This window comes from Cibotium barometz, chromosome 9, assembly GCF_041138505.1.
Source record: "Cibotium barometz isolate CiBa-2024 chromosome 9, ASM4113850v1, whole genome shotgun sequence".
Classification (NCBI taxonomy): domain Eukaryota; kingdom Viridiplantae; phylum Streptophyta; class Polypodiopsida; order Cyatheales; family Cibotiaceae; genus Cibotium; species Cibotium barometz.
This window is the reverse complement of record NC_141054.1, coordinates 34,544,528-34,563,147: the sequence shown is the minus strand read 5'-3', so window position 1 is coordinate 34,563,147 and position 18,620 is coordinate 34,544,528. Positions and strand designations below refer to the sequence as shown.

At 48.1% G+C, this 18,620-nt stretch overlaps 1 protein-coding gene across 5 annotated transcripts in view; it reads right to left on the bottom strand.

Annotated features, from left to right (window-relative positions):
• The window catches only part of LOC147635513 (uncharacterized), a 142,091-nt gene that overhangs the window by 28,354 nt on the left and 95,117 nt on the right, over positions 1-18,620 (bottom strand). For all 5 annotated transcript variants that reach the window (XM_086802814.1, XM_086802817.1, XM_086802815.1 and 2 more), the window contains one exon: positions 15,598-15,798. In XM_086802814.1, the coding sequence (XP_086658940.1) occupies positions 15,598-15,798 (201 nt within the window). The remainder of the gene's footprint in view (positions 1-15,597; positions 15,799-18,620) is intronic.

Sequence of the window (18,620 nt, the reverse complement as noted above, 5' to 3'; positions counted from 1 at the left end):
CGTTGAGGAGCGGGCCAGGCAGCCGCTCATCTGGAGCCCAGCGGTTCGTACAGAGCAGGGTCATATGCTGGGTTCTCGGCCTCGTCTAGCCTGGGGACCTTTAGCGGCAGGCCCAGCTCGTAGTTTTGGAGACTGGCAGGCTTTCTGCAGTCTACCAGAGGAGACCCAGGTGGAGAGGCTGAGTCACTTCAGAGGGGGGTTGATTATGAGGGATGATATTCAGGAGGCACTTACAGAGGAGTGGTTCACACCTCTCGAGCCAGTGGCCCCACGGTGGATGGGAGCCTTTACACAGTTGGAGATCCTGATTGCTGTCAGAGCTAGCACTGAGGATGGCAGATGCCTCTATTATGAGATTCAGGATGAGGGCAGACTCCAGAGAGTGGAGGTGGAGTCGCCTTTGGTTGCAGAGTGCACCTTTCAGAGGATTCGGGTAGTGGCTGCCGCTTCTCGGAAGTGGCACATTGACCCCGACCCTGCTGACGTGCTCCCGGATTGGCGCATATGGGCATATGCAGCGCGCCCCTTGGCCCGGCTACAGTGGGACCCCGGGGAGTACGAGTGGCATGATCCTTATGCATCCCTTGAGGCCACAGAGATCACCTTTTTCCAGTATACTGTTCGGCTAGGACGGCATATTTTGACGGCGAGGAGGACGGTTTCTCCAGCGGCAGCGGGGCATTGGCGATTGCAGGGACTATCACAGGAGTTCCTGGAGGATTTCTGGGCTCGGCTCTGGGCTAGTCGACAGGCCCGCAGGATCTCGGCTTTTCAGTGGCTGGTCGCCCACAGGGGCTCAGCAGTTGGCACTTGGCTTGTTTACAGCGGTCTTCCGGCGGCCTGCGTCCGATGCGGCCACCCTATGGAGACACAGAGACATTGCCTTTGGGACTGCCCTCAGGCACAGCAGATTTGGCTGCGGATGCTGCGTATTCTGGCCCCCCTCTCTCCAGAGGGTATGTTTACGTGGGGTGCCGCTGCTTGGTCGACTTCGTCAGGGCCTGCTATGGGCTATGAGATGGAGCAGGGCAGTCAGGCCATCAGATTTATTAGGGGCCAGCCTCGCCTGGTTCCGGCACCGGATTTCTCGTCCGCCAGCTGGACACAGGAGAGGGATTTACGATGGGAGCTCCTCAACAGCCTCACCATCTGGTTCACCTGGAGGGCCCGGTGCTTTACGGCCTTTGAGGGGAGATTAGAGCCACCAGCAGAGACTGTTCGGGGGATTTGGCAGGAGTTGATCCACACCCTGCGAGGACAGTACGACCGCATCCGGGGAGACTCGGATGAGGCGATCTTACGGCGCCAGGCCTTTCACACCACTTGGCGCTGCGGCCCGTTCTACATCCTACACACGGGATCCCCCCGTTGGCACTACAGGCCACCTGTTTGGCTCTTCCCCCCCCCTATTGTATGATTTAGCCGCTCAGTTCTTTAGACTGATGCTTGTATTTTGCAGCACCTAGGGAGAGTCTCCCGGGCTGCCATGATGTATTCACTGCTCTTCTCTCTGTTAGGAGCAGAAGAGATCTCTTTTGTAGCCCTACGGGCGTTTTTTACATAACTAATGAAAGGATCTTTTCTCGGAAAAAAAAAAAAGCACCTCAACGAAGCCCCCATTCTTGTCCCACCCGACTGGACGACTATCTTCCATGTCCATACAAATGCAAGCCTCACTGTTGTGGGCGTGGTCCTTAACCTAGTGCGGAATACAAGATGGACAGACCAATCTACTATGCCAGCTGCCTCCTCACACCTACTGAACAAAACTACAACACAACTAAGCGGGAAGGCCTGGTTACAGTCTATGCTTGCCGAAAATTCCGACACTATCTCTTGCGCTCCCACTTCATCGTCATCTCGAACCACCATGCTCTCAAGTATCTTCTCAATAAACTACAGGTGGCAGGTCGTGTCTGGTGGTGGTTGCTGCTCTTCCAAGAATTCACTTTGGGATCCTCCTTCAGCCAGGCAAACATCACGTCATAGCGGACCACCTCTCCCACATTGACACTGAGGGACCTGCAACAACAGGTATTGATGATGATCTTCCTAATAGTGTCCTTTGCAAAGCTGATGCCGCCCCAGATTGGTATGGGGATGTTCTTGCCTTCTTTCTGTAGGACACTTTCCCATTGGTGCTAGCCCCAAGGACAAGCACCAGCTTTTGGTAAAGAGCCGACCCTTCCAAATCATAGTTGGCCAACTCTACAAGGCTGGTCATGATGGTGTTTTATGTAGGTGCGTAAGTCCTCATGAAGTGCCTCACCTGGTCAAAGATGCCCACTCCAGCCCTGGTGGTGGTCACTATCCCGGCCACATCCCGGGCGTTCTTTTGTTCCAGCATGGCCTTTGGTGGCCCACCATGTTCAAAGATTCTATTCAGTTTGCCAAATCTTGTGATACTTGCCAACGGTGTGGGCCCAAACCCACCTGTCAATCTCACCGCCCTCTCCAAATATCCCTCGCTTGGTCTCCATTCCAAAAATGGGGTCTTGATTTCTTGGGGCACATCGACCCAGTGGCACCCCTGAGCAAGTGCAGATACATTCTCGTCACCACCGATTACGCGACCAAGTGGATGGAAGCCCAAGCCACCAAGGATTGCACGGCCAACACGGTGGCTTGGTTCTTATACAAGCGCATCCTTGTAAGCTTTGGTTGCCCATTGGAAGTCACCAGTGAACAGTGAATAGAGGCTCCCACTTCGTCAATGAAGTCATCACCACCTTACTGAGCAGGTACAAGATCTTCCACCGCAAGTCATGTGCTTATTACCCTCGGGCCAATGGGCAGGCAGAAAGCACCAACGAAGTGCTCTGTCACTTACTCTGCAAGATGTACCATCAACACCCTAGTCACTGGTCGGAGGCCCTCCACACCTTGCGGGCTTACAGAACCACCTTCAAAGCCATGACACACCAGAGTCCCTTTCAGCTCGTCCATGGTTTGGAGGCCATTCTGCCCTTCAAATTCAGCCACAAGGGTCATACCGGGTAGGGACCACCCGCCAGGATGACACTACCCACACTGCTTCCGTGCTCCATTTGACCATCCTGATCAAAACCCAAGCATTGGTAAACCAAGCTTTGGAGGTAGAACAAAACCGACGGAAGGCATAGCATGACCGACATCCCAAAAAGCCACAGTTCCAAGCACGCCAACTAGTCCTGATATACCAAGCTCGTTATTGGAAACAGGCAAAGAAGCTCCTCACTGCTTGGTAAGGGCCATTCCTCATCCACTAAATTCTTCCTCTCGACGATGTACAACTCTGTACTTTGGACGGCCTGCTTCTTCCACTTGTTAATGGCTCTAGGATCAAGGCTTATCACCCAGAAGCCTTCCCTGCCGACTTTCCTTAACCATAGTTTACTCCTTCCAATTTTTTTTTAATTTTAAAAGAAAAACCCAATTCCAACCACCCTACTGCCTGTTTCCGTTTTCAACGGAAATAGTTGACGACATGTTTACCCGACAAGGCTTGCCGGGTGAGTTTTGTTCTTATTTTGGCTCTTCCGTTGACGTCCATCGCCTTCTTCTGGGTCTTCTTCCGTCTCTATTCCATCTCCAACTCCTTTCCTCCGTCATCTTCTGGTCACGTCTACCGCATCCTCTCCGACCTCGACCCCCACATCCCACTTGATGAGCTTACCACACACCTCTCAGCCACCCTCCATACGTCCGCTACAGCCGCCTTCCCGCACTCCAGAGCCACCCCTACACCACCGGGAGGGACTGGCCCACAAAATAGCTGGTACGACAAGGAATGTCGTGATACCCAAGCCCGTCTACATCGGGAGATGGCACTAGGATCCACCACTCGCCAGCAGGCGCGAGTGATCTTTCGACGTCTCACACAGAGAAAGAAGAGAGCCTACCTAGCCAAGCATGAGCAAGAGCTATACCAATTATTTCTTGGGAGGGACTGTAAGGAGGCCTGGAGGATCTTCCAAGATCATCGCCTCCCGACTCTGATTACTTCACCCAGCACCTGGCACACCTATGCCACCTCTCTCTACCATGCTGCCGAGCAGCCACCTCTCCCCCATCCACCTGAACCTCATCCCCCACACTCTTCTTTCTTTCACCTAAGCATGGTGAGAGATGCTATTGACAGGATGCAGACTGGGAGAGCAGAGGATCCTGATGGACTCCTCACCGAGCATTTCTCTCATGCTAAGGACACGCTAGCCCCTTTACTGGTTCACATGTTTAACAAGGCTTTATGTGAGGGCTTCCCCGCCAACTGGTCATCGAATACTATTGTACCTATCTTGAAAGCAGGTGACCCCATGGACCACAGCAACTACAAGACTATCATGATTGGTCACACCTTGGCCAAGATTTATGGTTCAATTTTGGAGAATGAGCTAAGTAGATGGTCCGAGGAGCAGAGACTCAGAGCACGGGGGCAGGCAGGCTTCAGGAGAGGGCACTCCACACTAGATCATATCATTACACTACGGGGGATCATTGAGGGGAGAGCTCACGAGCATCGGATATACTACTGCTTTGTGGATTTCCGCAAAGCTTTTGATACCGTCCAATGGGCCAGACTGATGAGGAGACTGCAAAGATGCTTTCGGGGATCATTACACTCTATGAGTCAGTCACAGGCAGAGTACGGGCTCCAGGAGGTGACTCAAAGATCATACACAGCACTATCGGGGTGAAGCAGGGCTGCCCCTTGTCCCCTACTCGATTTGGTCTATACATTGACGAGATCTCGGATTACAAAGACAGACGAGGACCAGGAGCACATTTAGTAGGAGTTACGATACCGATCCTCTTGTATGCTGACGATATTGTTCTTATTTCTGATTCACCAGAGGGGCTGCAGACACATTTGGATGCATTACGTGCCTTTTGCGAGGACAAGGACCTCACTGTGAACCTTGGAAAGACCAAGGTCATGATCTTTAACACCTCCTCACAGTGGATAAGTAACATGTAGTACAGTTTACATGCAGTGGAGAGCATGTAGAGTTGGTTACCTCATATGTATACCTTGGGATCACTTTTGCTGGACCTTAGTTCTGCGGAAGGCAGCCGAAGCTAGATTGATGAGGGGATATGCAACCCTTGGCTCGCTAGAGAGGCAAATTGGCTCACAAATACAGTTTTCAGGAGCCAAGGACGAAGCTTTGGCTATTTGATACTCTAGTTACACCTGCACTTTTGTATGGTGCCCCCATCTAGGGTCCCAGCTTATACCACAGGAGGAGATAGAGGAGAGAGCCGGCCGAGACAGATACAGAGGAGGTATATGATGGGTGGGAGCCGATGGAGAGGCCTCTAGTCGCGATCATCTCGCACATGATTAGGAGTAAGCCATCAGTGCCACATGAGATTATGCAGGCAGAGATGGGGGCTGCGCCGATAGTGACAGAGGCTCTATTCCAAACATTGACATCCTGGCACAGGCTATGGGAGCTTCCACTGAATAGACACCCCCAGCTAGCCCTGGAGTCCTCGAGACAGCTAACACTCAAGGGAGATACAGAGTGCTCGTATGCACACGTAGGCACTTGGTTTGGCATGCAAGGTCTGCATATGGACGCACCCCCCCGTTCCAATATAGCATAGAGGCCCCGTCATTTGCTCTCAGCCGCACAGAGCGGAACAAAGTTATCAAGAAGGACATTGTCAGATTGGATACTCAGAGGACAGGGAGTTCACGTAGTCGTCCACTGGGGACGAAGATGGCCTTCTACAGAGATCACCTCTTATGCCTGACAGAGGATGGTTTCATCATCTGCCCATGCTACATGGACACACACCTATCTTTTGGGGTGAGATGTGCAATCGGCCAGATCCGCACCTCGTCCCACCAGCTGAGAGTGGAGAATGTTAGATATGGGCCTAGGGCGGCCGCACCAGAGGACAGGACAGCCAGCTTTGTCACACAAAGCCCGAGACAAAGGATCATTACATATGCCGATGCCCTGTATACTATGAGATTCGGGGAAGGTTCCACTGCCTCTTCCGAGATGGGTTTGGACCACTTTCCAAGATCATGGACTTCTTGGATCAGAGATGCCTGGGACTTTTTCTTCTAGAGCTCCGTAGACATAGGGAGTCCCAAGTGAGATCCAGATCAGCTGTACTTGCTCGAGGACTAGCACAGAGAGCTCTCACCAACTTCTTCCATACCAACACTCTGAGGGCCGATCCACCCATTATACCCAGACCACAGGCTAGTGTAGGAGCTTGGCCGAGAGGTGTGACACTTGACAGAGCCACTGAGTTATGCAGAGCTTGACGCCCCAGAACCCATGGCCCTCGCCCACGGCCACACCACCACAGGAGGATCCGGGCCATCATCTCCCATCATCGCAAGACCTTCTCGTGCCAACTCAGTTTTAACACTTTAAGTACCATGTCACAGCAGCCCATGAGGGATGTAATAGGGTGATATGAGAGCTCTCTGCTCATGTACCTAGATTAGATTTTATAGTTCTAGATTTTTGTTATCTTTCTTTCTTACTATTTTGTACCCAAGATGATGTACCTCATGGATATGATGTAACCTTTTGGTCTCATAGGTCATTTTGGCCTTTTGAAGACGTTAATACAACTTTCTTTATTCTCTCTCTCTCCCCATGGTGCACGTATGATGTACTACACCCCACCATCTCCATTGGGTGGAATTAGTAGTATACCACTTATCATGATTGTACATCTATAGCATGCTAGACAATGACGGCATAGTGAGCTGCATATGACTAGGATTAGCTTTTCATTTCAGTTTTTCTTTCCATGATACTCAGGACATGGACTTGTTGTACACACATTTGTCTCATAGGCCAATCTGGCCTTCCGTAGACGTTAATATATCTTTTCTTCCTTTCTTTCTTTTCTCCTCTCCTCTCCACGGCTTCCCCTTGGTTTTTTCTTTCCTCACAACTCGTCCGCCAGCCCCCCCTGCCCTCTCGACTCGTCCACCAGCCCCCCTCACTCATCCCGCACCTTCCTTCACACTCGTCCGACAGCCCCTCTTCCAACTCGTCTGCTAGCCCTCGTCTCACTCATCCCACACCTTCCCCTCACAGTCCTCCCGCACCCTCCCCTCATGACTCGTCCCACCTTCCTCCCCTCACGTCTCATCAGACAGCCCCCTCTTCGCCTCTGTAAACTCGCCCGGACAGCCCCCTATCGCCTCCGATAACTCGGCCAAATGCGAGCCCCCCTCTCGACTTGGATAACTCCCCCTCCCCTCTCGACACAGCCAAATCCCAGCCCACTTCTCGACTCGGACAACTCCAGTCCCCCAACCCCAACACCCCCCCTCTCGACTCGGATCGTCCGCCAGACACCCCCCCCCCCAACCCCCAAAAAAAAAGGCGGGGTCTCTCTCTCTTTCGTGGCCCATTCATTCCCTTCTCAGCCCATCATGGCAGACGAGTTACCTAACACTCTAGTTCTGTACTGGCACTCCATTGCTCGCTTCCTCCAACCGGTGGGGCCATCTTCTTCCTCAAAAGTGGCACCTCCCTCTCAGGTATCTCCTCCTGCACAGGTCTCTGCGACAGCGGGTGGAAGCTCTACTGCACCACAGCCCCAAAAGTGGCACCTCCCTCTCAGGTATCTCCTCCTGCACAGGTCTCTGCGACAGCACCCTCGGCAGCAGAAGGTGGCTCCATCAGGCACTGGCTGTACTGCACCACCATCTACGCCTCCTGCATTCGCCATTCCAACCCCTCTAGCTCTACAGGTAACTTTTCCCACCACCTCTTTGGATTACTCCGATTCCTCATCATCCACATCCTCTTCCGACAGCGACCCTCCGTATATTCCCTCTGAGAATGAGGCTGTCACAACCATTTCCAGCCCAACCCCTCAATAGCCTGTTCCCCACCACCCCGCCCGCACTGCCTCTTCTTCCCCTGTTTCAATCCACCCTTTCCCTCTGCCTGCCTCCCCATCCCGCACCACCCCCTTCACCATCAACTTCATTGACCCACAAACATATCAGCTTCCCAAACTCAACCAATTACTTACTCATACCGAACTAGCCACTTTGGGCTTGCAGGGTCTAGCCTCTCTTCCGTCCTTGCCTGCTCTTGATGCCTCTGTTTGCGCCACATTCCTCACCAACTTTCCATTGATGCCCAATGGGCAACGCCTCACATCCGCCTACCTTGCCCACCACATTCGGTTCTTCGTCATCGCTCTGATACTCGCATCGTGGATATTTCCCTAGTCGAGCTCTCTGCGCCACAATCATACTTCTGGTTCTTCCCTCCTCAGACCGCGTACTATACATCTCTATGTTCTGTTCCACTACTATTTTCTACTCCGTGAAATTCCGACTGCTCCGTTGCCCTTCATCTCCACTCACCACACGGAGGCCTTCCACTGTTTATGCACAGGCCACTCCTTCCCCTTCCATCATCTCTTATATGAATCACTCCACCTTTGTTGCCATCACTTTCGTACCAAACTTAGCAAGCCCGAAATCGCCTCTTTCACTTGGCCCTCTGCCCGATTTCTCACATATCTTCTACAGCAGCAGCCCATCCCCCTTACCTCTCCACCACCTCGCCAACCTCGCCAGCCCACCCCTTCTGCATCCCGCATCCAGTCTCGGGTGCAACGTGATCTTCCTGCCTCATCCTGCTGCCGCACTGCTCTCCCAGATCCTCCACCCATTCCACCTACCCCCACCATGAGCGGCAACCGTGCGTCCTCCCAACACACCATCCTCGACATCAGCTATTTCTTCCCTCTCCACCACACCATCCTCAACATGAGCTGTTTCTTCCCTCTCCACCACTCCATCCTCGACATGAACTGTTTCATCCTCCTCCACCTCTCCATCCTCGACATCAGCTGTGCCTTCCCTCTCCACCTCCATATCCTTGACATCAGTTGTCCCCCCCCCCCCCCCCCCCCCCCCATCATCTTCTTTCCTTCCATCAGTTGCTTGGGAGACATCCTCGATGGCGGCCGCCGCCACCCCTACCATGGCCTCAGGAGGGCCATCACTGCGGCCCCCACTCTCAGTTCCCCGCATGAGGTGATTTTCCATGTTGATCGGGAGGAGGACACGAAGTGCATAGAGCTTCCTGATTCCCCATTTTCCTATAGTGCTCCATATATTTTGGTGGGAGATCTTCCCTGCCTACAGTTTCCCGACCCTCCAGAGCAGCTATCCTTCCCACATCCTCATCGAGCTCGTCGTATAATTCGGGGTCTCGATAACCTCTCGGCTAATCTCCGCATCTACTCCGCCTACCCCACCGACTACAGTTTTGAGCTCTCCAATGGTCACCGCCACCAGAGGGATCGCACCCGCTAGGCTACCGACACCATCCGCAGTCTCCAGACTCAGGTGTCCATACTAGAGCAGGGCCTGCAGGACGCAGAGTCTGAGCTCACCAACCTCCGTTCTTTATCTTCCCACAACACTGAGGAAGTGGTGGTATTACGCAATTTGGTGGAGCAGCAGAATTTGGAGATGGTCTCTTTACGGACCCAAGCAACCGAATTCGATACCCTCAGAGAATCCCTCCACCATCTCCAGTTCCTTCTCTCTACTCTCCCCACTTCTTCATCCACTAGTGCACCTAGCTCTACTTCTGGCACCCCTAACACTACTTCTGGCAATACTTAGAAACCCTACTATCATGAGGAGCAGTTTCAGTTTTTATTCTCATTGTAGATACCATCTTTATATGATGTCCTTTTTTCTGCACCATCTTCATAATGTAATCAGTGCATACTGCATCTTTCATAATGTCCCCATCAGATCCTGCATACTTTCCATCTATGTAATACTCCTCAAGGCACAATACTTCTATCCTCCTCACCGAGGATAGTGAGCACTCTAGTGGTGGATTACCTATAGCTACCAAGGGTGCCCGCACTATGGACGGACAGCCGCAACACCGCCACGCCGCAACAACGTGACAGTGTCACACCGCCACACCGCAACAGCGTAACATTGTCACACTCATAGTGGGTCAACCTCAGGCACCAAGCATGGGGACCATCAGAGGCACAGCCAATGGACAAGGAGCGTGCACGCACCGGCATTGAAGGCACCGCGACTGACACTCCAACGGGCATCTCCCAGAGATACGAGATTCTCCCAAGGCCGCCACTTCCGGACATCCACGAAGATAGGAGATGCTACCTACTCCACCGACTCAACTCACCTCACCCGACGGCTTATATGGTCCCGCGACTCATCCTAAAGGACACTCTTGATACCTCACCCATCATCGGACATCCTACATGCTTCATCCTTCATACCACTTTGTAGCCTGTGTTCGGCAATCACTTGTCATCAACTTGAGCTGTGTCGTCCTTTTCATTGTGACCTCTGCTAAGTGTGCACGGTGCAATGAAGGACATGTATCAGTGTTCTTGGAGTAGTTCAAGTGTTCTTGTTCCTCTTGCAATCTTGGCTCTTGAGTTCTGTTACGCTCTGTAGTGTCTGCTGTGTCGCATTGTGAGCACTAAGGACTCCGGACATACTATCCAGAGAAGAGCCACCATTTAGTGTGCCATGCAACCAACCTTGCTACGATTATCTTCTGCAGTAAACGCCATTGTACTCGTTGGGCCCGATAGGCCCTCTTGTGGCTTCTAAATGAAATGGCTTCGAACAATGAGATTCAATGATGACTGACTCTCATGAAACACACACTCACATAGAGTAACCCACAAACAACAAATGATTAAGGACACTCCCATGGAAGGGGTGTAGCAAGTCGGGTTGCCCAGGTACATTAAGAGGATATGGTGGTTCACTCCTGGACAGTATGTCCGGGAGTCACACGACAGAACAATAGGAAGACAGAACAATAGGAAGAAACGATGGCATAACACACTTACTAAAGCAATACTTAATTAAACTTGACAAAAAAGGAGCAGGTAAGGAATAGTGCATAAGAATAATGTACTCCACTTGTATTATTACAAACCAGCAGTTACAAAAACCACTCACTGCACCGTGCACTCAGCAATGTCATAGTCAGGGTTAACCCACTCTGCTTAGGACGGAATGACAATGAACACAGAACTCAAGTGCAGTACGATAGCACGGAGTAACCTGGCAATGGACAAGGTGAAACTACAGAATAGCCTATCTCCCTTTTGAATGGGTAGAATACCTTCTAAATCCGGAGAGTCACGAAGATGCCATCGGTAACCGTGTGAGCATCGCCTATCTTTGGAAAGTGCCAATGCACATAGATGTAGTGGCGCACATCTCCTTTCTTGGGGTGCAATGCCTTAAATGCCTTGAGTGGGGCGCCCCGGAATCTGCATGTTGGAGTGTCCACTCAATTGTCCACTTGGAGCATCTTGGATAGTCCACCATAACACCGCAACATTGTGATATTGCATGGCTACAAGGGGGCTTAGATACCATATTAAAATATAAGCACTAAGATTATCATATGCTAGATGACCCAATCATAGATTGATCATGAGTCACTAACAATCCTTGGCAAGCTTTGTTAGATAGATGCTATCTACTAAAGAGCTAGTACTAATCAAGCATATACACACAATTAACACTAAGCATCACCCATTGCAAGACTTAAAGCTTAACACAATGCAAGAACCAAGATCTGTACACACGCCCTATGGGATGCGTGGACAAAGTCAACTTACTCATTGATAGCACTAGGTGAAGTTGTCTTACTCCATAGTCACAGAAGATGGTGGAAACGGGACCCTGAAACGAGTAAATGTGCCGTTTCCTACCCATTTATGATTCCCACCCGTTTCCGTTTCCGAGGGTACCGTTTCTGTTCTCATTTCCCGTTTCTGGTAACTATGTCTTACTCAGATAATGGTCAACCAACTACGATGTACCTCGACATAGGAGTATTATAATGAGACAACTCTTCATGAGAACCATGCTATAATTTCTGTCTTACTCAGATAATGGTCAACCAACTAAGATGTGCCCCGACCTAGGAGTATTATAATGAGGCAACTCTTCATGAAAACCATGCTATAATTTCTGCACCATTTGTGACACCTCATCCAAGAGATACTCCTCTTGAATGTCCATGACCCAATCTTTGTGTACTTCGAGAATGGCCGATAGAGAGCATAGGCCATTTCCAAGCCAGGACCAATACACAAATGAATGCAATATCAAACAAAAGTATCAATGTCGAGATCGCACCGAGTCGGTGTCGAGGCACAAGATAACTGATGCCGAGCTCACTACGAGGATGACCCACAAGACTTACACCGGGCTAGTACAAAAATCCAATGTTTGATGTTCCTGAATATCCACAAGGCTCTTTGTTCTCAATCCCGACAAAAATAGTGCCAAAAAGGCTTCACACCAATATGGGTATGTATCTCATGTGAAAAGAGCATGGAGGAGCATCTATCATGTGAAAAGAGCATGGAGGACCAAATAGTTACATTTTTCCTCCCTCTTAAATCAGAGTTGTCCTCACCTATGGGATGCATATGATCGTGGTACTAGCCCCATCTGGTGCTCTTGTGCATCTGGTCTTTCCTCATATATGTGGTGCCTTCTGCTCCTCTGGCAACATCTTTATACCTTTCTTTAACCAATGTCCTTGTTCTTGATTGTACATGTTCTTCATAGCCTATAACACGGGTTAGATTTAATAAATGCTTACTCACCTTCTGCAAAAACTAGACACAAGCTAGTCAACAAATAAGTATGCATCATTCGCGGCTACTGGGTATTCTAGGTACTAGCTAGGTAAGTCTGGAGCCCAGTGGACTATCACATGCCATAAATCCAAGCATTGTCCACACATCAAAAACAGCACACAAAGTCAAAGAAATTCAAACATGCATCAGTATGCAATGCACAAGTAATGATCCTCTTGTTCATGGATTGTCCTGTCTAGTTTCATTGAAACCGTGCTGAGCCATCTGGTCACTGGAACCGCTCAATCTACCGTCAAGGCCATTTGGTCACGAGGACTGCCCAAGCGTTCATGAATAGTCATCTCGGCCATCTGGTCGCATTGACCGCGCGACTATGAAACCCAATACAGTCATTTAGGCCTTCTGGTCGCAATGACCGCCTGACATGAACAAGAGGATCATTACTTGTGTATTGCTTACTAATGTATGTTTGATTTTCTTTGACTTTGTGTGTTGTTTTTGATGTGTGGACAATGCTTGGATTTATGGCATGTGATAGTCTACTAGGCTCCAGACTTAAAATGTAACTATTTGGTCCTCCATGTTCTTTTCACATGATAGAACTCATGCCCGGACACATGGAAACAGCGTTCCTAATGCTTGCATTGGAAAAAGCACCCGTCTTGGTCAAAAAGCAAGAAAAAGAAAAAGTCAAAACTTTGTTGACCAAAAACCTGTGGGCACCGTTGGAAAGAGGACATCAAATTGGATCAAAAAGCTAAAAGCCACTTTTGCAATAACCTACTCCAAGGCCAAAAATCAAGGCCCTGAAGATTAGAAAAGAAAATCAAGAACTTTGGCTATTATTAAAATAATATTTAAAAGAAAAGCAAAAGCTAGGAGATAAAGCAAAAGCAAAGTGTGACAAAAAGCATGGTCCCCCATCAACTATATAAGGAGCCAATATCCTGGAGAAGCATAGAAGACTCATGGAGAACCTTGACGGAGAATTTGTGAAGATCCATCACCCACATTATCTTTTCTCCCTGCTTCCTCACGCCGCCCATTGTCTCCACCTCCACCGGCGACAACCGCCCTTGCAGCACCAACATCCGCCGCTGCTCTCCCTCAGCCATCAGCCCGCCTCCACTTTGTTGCACTGCCGCCTGCACTTCAACGCGCCACCCCATGAAGATATGCCGCGGCCTTTGCTGCAGCTAGGCGCCGTCCTAAGAGCTTTGTGCCACCTGTAGCCATCAATAGTGCCAGTAAACGTCAGTGCCGCCAGCTTTTTCTACACTACTTCTACCTGGTTGTGCCGCCACCCTGTCTACTAATTCCACACGTCGCCTGCATCCTCACTGTCGTCTCTACTCCACCCAGAGAGCTGCGCCGCCTCTGCCCAGGGAAGAAGCGCCTGCACCGCCTTTGCCTACAGTGCGTGCCTGCACCATCTCTACCTGTAGCACTTGTTTCCGCCCTTTTGCACTACCTTGTGCGCTATTTTGTACAGTCTACTACCCCCAGACACCGCCAGTGGCAATGCCAACCCACCAGCTCCCACGAAGCTCTGCCACCGCCAGTTTTCCTAAAGCCCTACGAAGGAGGGGATTTCCTTGTGGAGATACATACCCATATTGGTGTGAAGCCTTTTTGGGACTACTTTTGTCCAGAATGAGAACAAAGAGCCTTGTGGATATTTGGGATCATCAAACATTGGATTTTTATACTAGCCCAGTGTAAGTCTTTTGTTGGTCATCCTCGTGGTGAGCTTGGCATCAGTTATCTTGTGCCTCGACATCGACTCAGCCCGATCTCGACATAGACACTTTTGTTTGATATTGTATTCATTTGTGTATTGGTCCTGACTTGGAAAAGCCCATGGATTGTTCTTGAAATAAATTCCTGAAGAGGGGCAGGGCCTGTTCCCCGCACAATGTGGCGCACTCTGTGAAACCCCCTATTCCCATCTCTCTCCCCCTTCTCTCTCTCTATCTTTATCTCTCGTACACGTGGTTGCATCTGTCATTGCACACTCCGTTGGGCTTACATAGGCCACTTGTTCACACATTCTACTTTTTTGGGTTCCACTTTAGTGCCATCTTTGCTCAGAATGTGCCCAAGGTACACCACTTCACAAGCCATGAAAATACACTTGCTCTCCTTTGAATACAATTGATTGGCCCTCAATACCTCAAGTACCTTTCTCACATGCATCAAATGATGCTCCTTCTCCCCTTTGCTATATATGAGGATATCTTCAAAAAATATCTTTCACCCTCTTTCTAGAGGCCTGACATTCACTCCACCATCGGATTGGTTCTAGCCGTGGCGGGTATCGTCATCACTAGCTGATCACAGCATATCTCACTCTACACAGGATCATCTGTTAATCACATGTACTGTCAAATGTTTTCATTTTACTTTTTCTTTCAGTTTTCCATGGCTCAGTATATCCATGGTACCATTGTATTTTTTTTGGTCCCATAGGCCCTTGGGGTCTTCCGTAGACATCAACATAACTTTCTTTCTTTCTTTCTTTCTCACTTTATCTCTTCTTTTCTTTTTCTCTCTTTCTCTTTCGCTCTCTCTCTTTCTTTCTCCTCTTTCTCAAGCCTCCGTGTGTGCAATTCTCTAAAAATTGAAGTACTCTTGGAGGATTCTTGTAATTTCTTTATTAATAAAGGACCTTACACTCTTCAAGTCGCATAAGTTATAACCACATTGATCCCATTTAAAGATCACATTGAACCTAGCACTAATTTCCAAGCAGTACCTAATACTGGGCATGGGCTTTCAAAGTCAACCTGACAGAAGAGATTACATAATGCAAATGAGCTACAAGTATATTCAATCTTTTTTTTATTCTGCATATTAGAAAATGCTGGGTTTACAATCACCACGTTTATGTAAGATTTTTTCAAAGAATTTAGGTTCATCCATGAGACTTCTTCATATTATTCTGACTCGTGCAAAATAGACAGTATTATAGATTACCTTCATATCATAAACAAACACATTTCCACTTTCATCCACTGCAGCCAATTGAGACTGTTCTGCTGATAGATCTAGGCACCGTATGGCACTTGTATGACTATATATACAAAGAGGGAAAAGGTTATTGATCCAGATCCTCACAATTGAGCCATCCTTTAGTCCAACCAGCAAACCTTCACCACCACAAGGTCCTCCACAAACCTGCACTAAGAGATTCAATATAAGAAAGTTTTACCGTTTCCAATATCCTGCATTAAGATACACTTCTCTCTTTCTCTCAGTTAATATTAAAATCTTCCATTACATATTTCTAACACCGATCACAAATAAGAATGCCAAGCTAGCATTACAGCAAGAAAAAATATTAAAATCTTCCATTACATATTTCTAACACCAATCACAAATAAGAATGCCAAGCTAGCATTACAGCAAGAAAGAACAGAACTAGAGAAATGTATGCAGATGATGGCAATGCTAAGGAAGAATAATCCAACTCAAGGAAAGCTTACATGTGATGCAAGAATGTCTGAGAGCTAAAAGAGATGCTTGAAATGCATGCAAAAATGTGTAAGGAAGTGCAAGGGATGCAAGGAACGTATGCAAAAGGGTAGGAAGAGTGCAAAGATGTCTCGCCCAAGTAGCACGTTGTGAGGGGAAACCCGAGCCTATCCTAAACATGGTATATAGGGAGGAGAAATGTACATAAGATGGTGTCATCAATCCAGGTGGCAAAAAAAACGTGGTAATCAAAGTGGATAAGTGCGGATGCATGAAATGAGAATAAAAAGCGTATGGCGACCCAAGGAAGCTGCACGGTGATGCATTCCAAAAGAATCAAGGATGGCGACGCAGGTTCAAGAGGAAAGAAAAAAGTTATTGAACAGAGGGCTAAAGCAGTGGCTGAGAGCAACCACTAGAGACCAAAGAGCGGAGTAGAGTTGACACTAGAGTGAAATGAGTTCCTGCAGGTCAGTTTTGTTTGGTTGTAGTTGGCAGGCTAGAATTCCTGCAATTGTTGAAGTTTGGCAGACAGAAAGATAGTACAATGTGAGGAAGCGTTGTCGTGACGTGTGCGGTATAGCCAGGAAAGTACGAGACTTCTAGCTGTGAGAGTAGGTACCAAATCTAACAAGGAAACTCACACACAAATTTTCCCAAGAAGCATAGGACAAGTCCATTTTTAATGACATATACATGTGTCAATTCAACTCAATACATCCTTGAATTCGTGTACCAAGTGCTTGTCCCTTTCCAAGCATAGATTCACTGGTCCCTTTTTCCAAATCCTTCAAGCCAATCACATGTAGGCACAGCTTAACCTTCAAATAATTCCAACATACATGTAGCCCTTTACATTCCACACATCCAGTGTCATTAATTCCATCAGTTCAAGATGTTCTTTATCACCTGAAAACCTGCCTTTAAATTCTAACATCTCACAAACAAAAGATGACATAGCATATGTACCACATAATCATGTGATTTTTGAAAATTCCATATCTAGCATTCCAAAACCCAGCTGAGTAGAAATTGAAATCTAAACCCCAAGATTCTCCAAAGCAAATTAAAAAAAAGAGCTTACACAAGGCCTTATCCAAAAGCCCTTTGATATAGTGTATTTTTCTTCAAAAAGCCTTACGATTTTGAAAATCGTAGGTGTAAAAAAATTCACTTATCTTTTTTTTAAGGGAAAAGAAGCGAATTTATGATTTTCGCTTTTCTCTTTATTCGCTTCCTTGCTGTAAGCGCCTGGTTCAGAATTCTTCACGTAGTGTGAGGTTCTTTTGAAAATCATATTATCAGACTGCTCTTCATTTCCCCTTCAATTCGAAATCCAAGACACCATGAACAGTCGCCATCCTCAAGAAATAGAAAGCTCTGGTGTTTTTCCGCTCTGGTTATGATTTCTGCACATCTCCCCTTCACAATTGCGCTCCCTCTGGTTTTTCTCCCCGTTCCCGCAAGAGATTCGGGGGCCTTCTACTTTTGCAGCTATTATTTCGAGTTTCCTCCGATTCGAATACACTGGGCCTCCATCATTTTCGCCTATTAATCGGAAATTCCTTTTAAAAAAAATCCACGTAGGCTGCCACCTTGCGCCTGCGCTGAAACTGCAGCGCCCTCTCTATTTTATTGCTTGGAACATTTAGCAGTAGTGAGAGGTTCTCCACTGTAACAGTTTTTTCCTTCATGTATCAATTGAGCTTTTCCTCTCTTAACCGCGAACATGATCTCATGTAGGTAGGCAAGAACTCGCATCATCGTTGAGTGATCTGCAATTGCTCTTGTAACACCCTACCGAATCCACCAATATACATATGTTGAAAGCTTGTAGCCTCTTCGATGATCGAATCTCTCCAACCCACGGAGGAGACCCTTTGAACCTTCCTGCAATGAAAAATGATCTCATGTAGCCCATTGAATTCCCTCTTCAGTCCATATGAGAAGCTGGTTTTGTCTATAGATGTGATTTTGTTTTTAGCCTGCAGTGCCCTCTCTAAGATAGAATCACAATGAAGCATCCTTTCTTTATGCTTAGTTGTTTTCTTTGCTACTATCAAGGTATCTAATGATCATCAAGGCATGGATTGTAAGAGCAGCATCTTATTGAAGTCCTCCTTGTTTTGCTCAATCCGAGTAAGAACAGAAATCATGGCATTCTCAGACACAATGTCATAAAAAAGAGCATTCTTCAAAACAATCCTTACATCATACATGTTTTCACATTTCCATACATGTTGAGAAGGGTGTTCCCTACTACAAGGTCCACCATATGCATAAAACTCCATAATTCACACCACACTCATGTACAGAGGCTTCGAGACCTGGCTCAGCCTCAGCTCATCTTATTGAACCTCATTTACAATATGAACATATGTACTCAAGCATCATATAATGACTCATCATGGCACTTAACCCCATGCATCTGGATTCGTATTTAATGGTTTCATATGCATGGTTTCACACCATAGGCGTGCCATGGCACGACATCCACCCCCTCTAAACCTGCACATCCTCTGGTA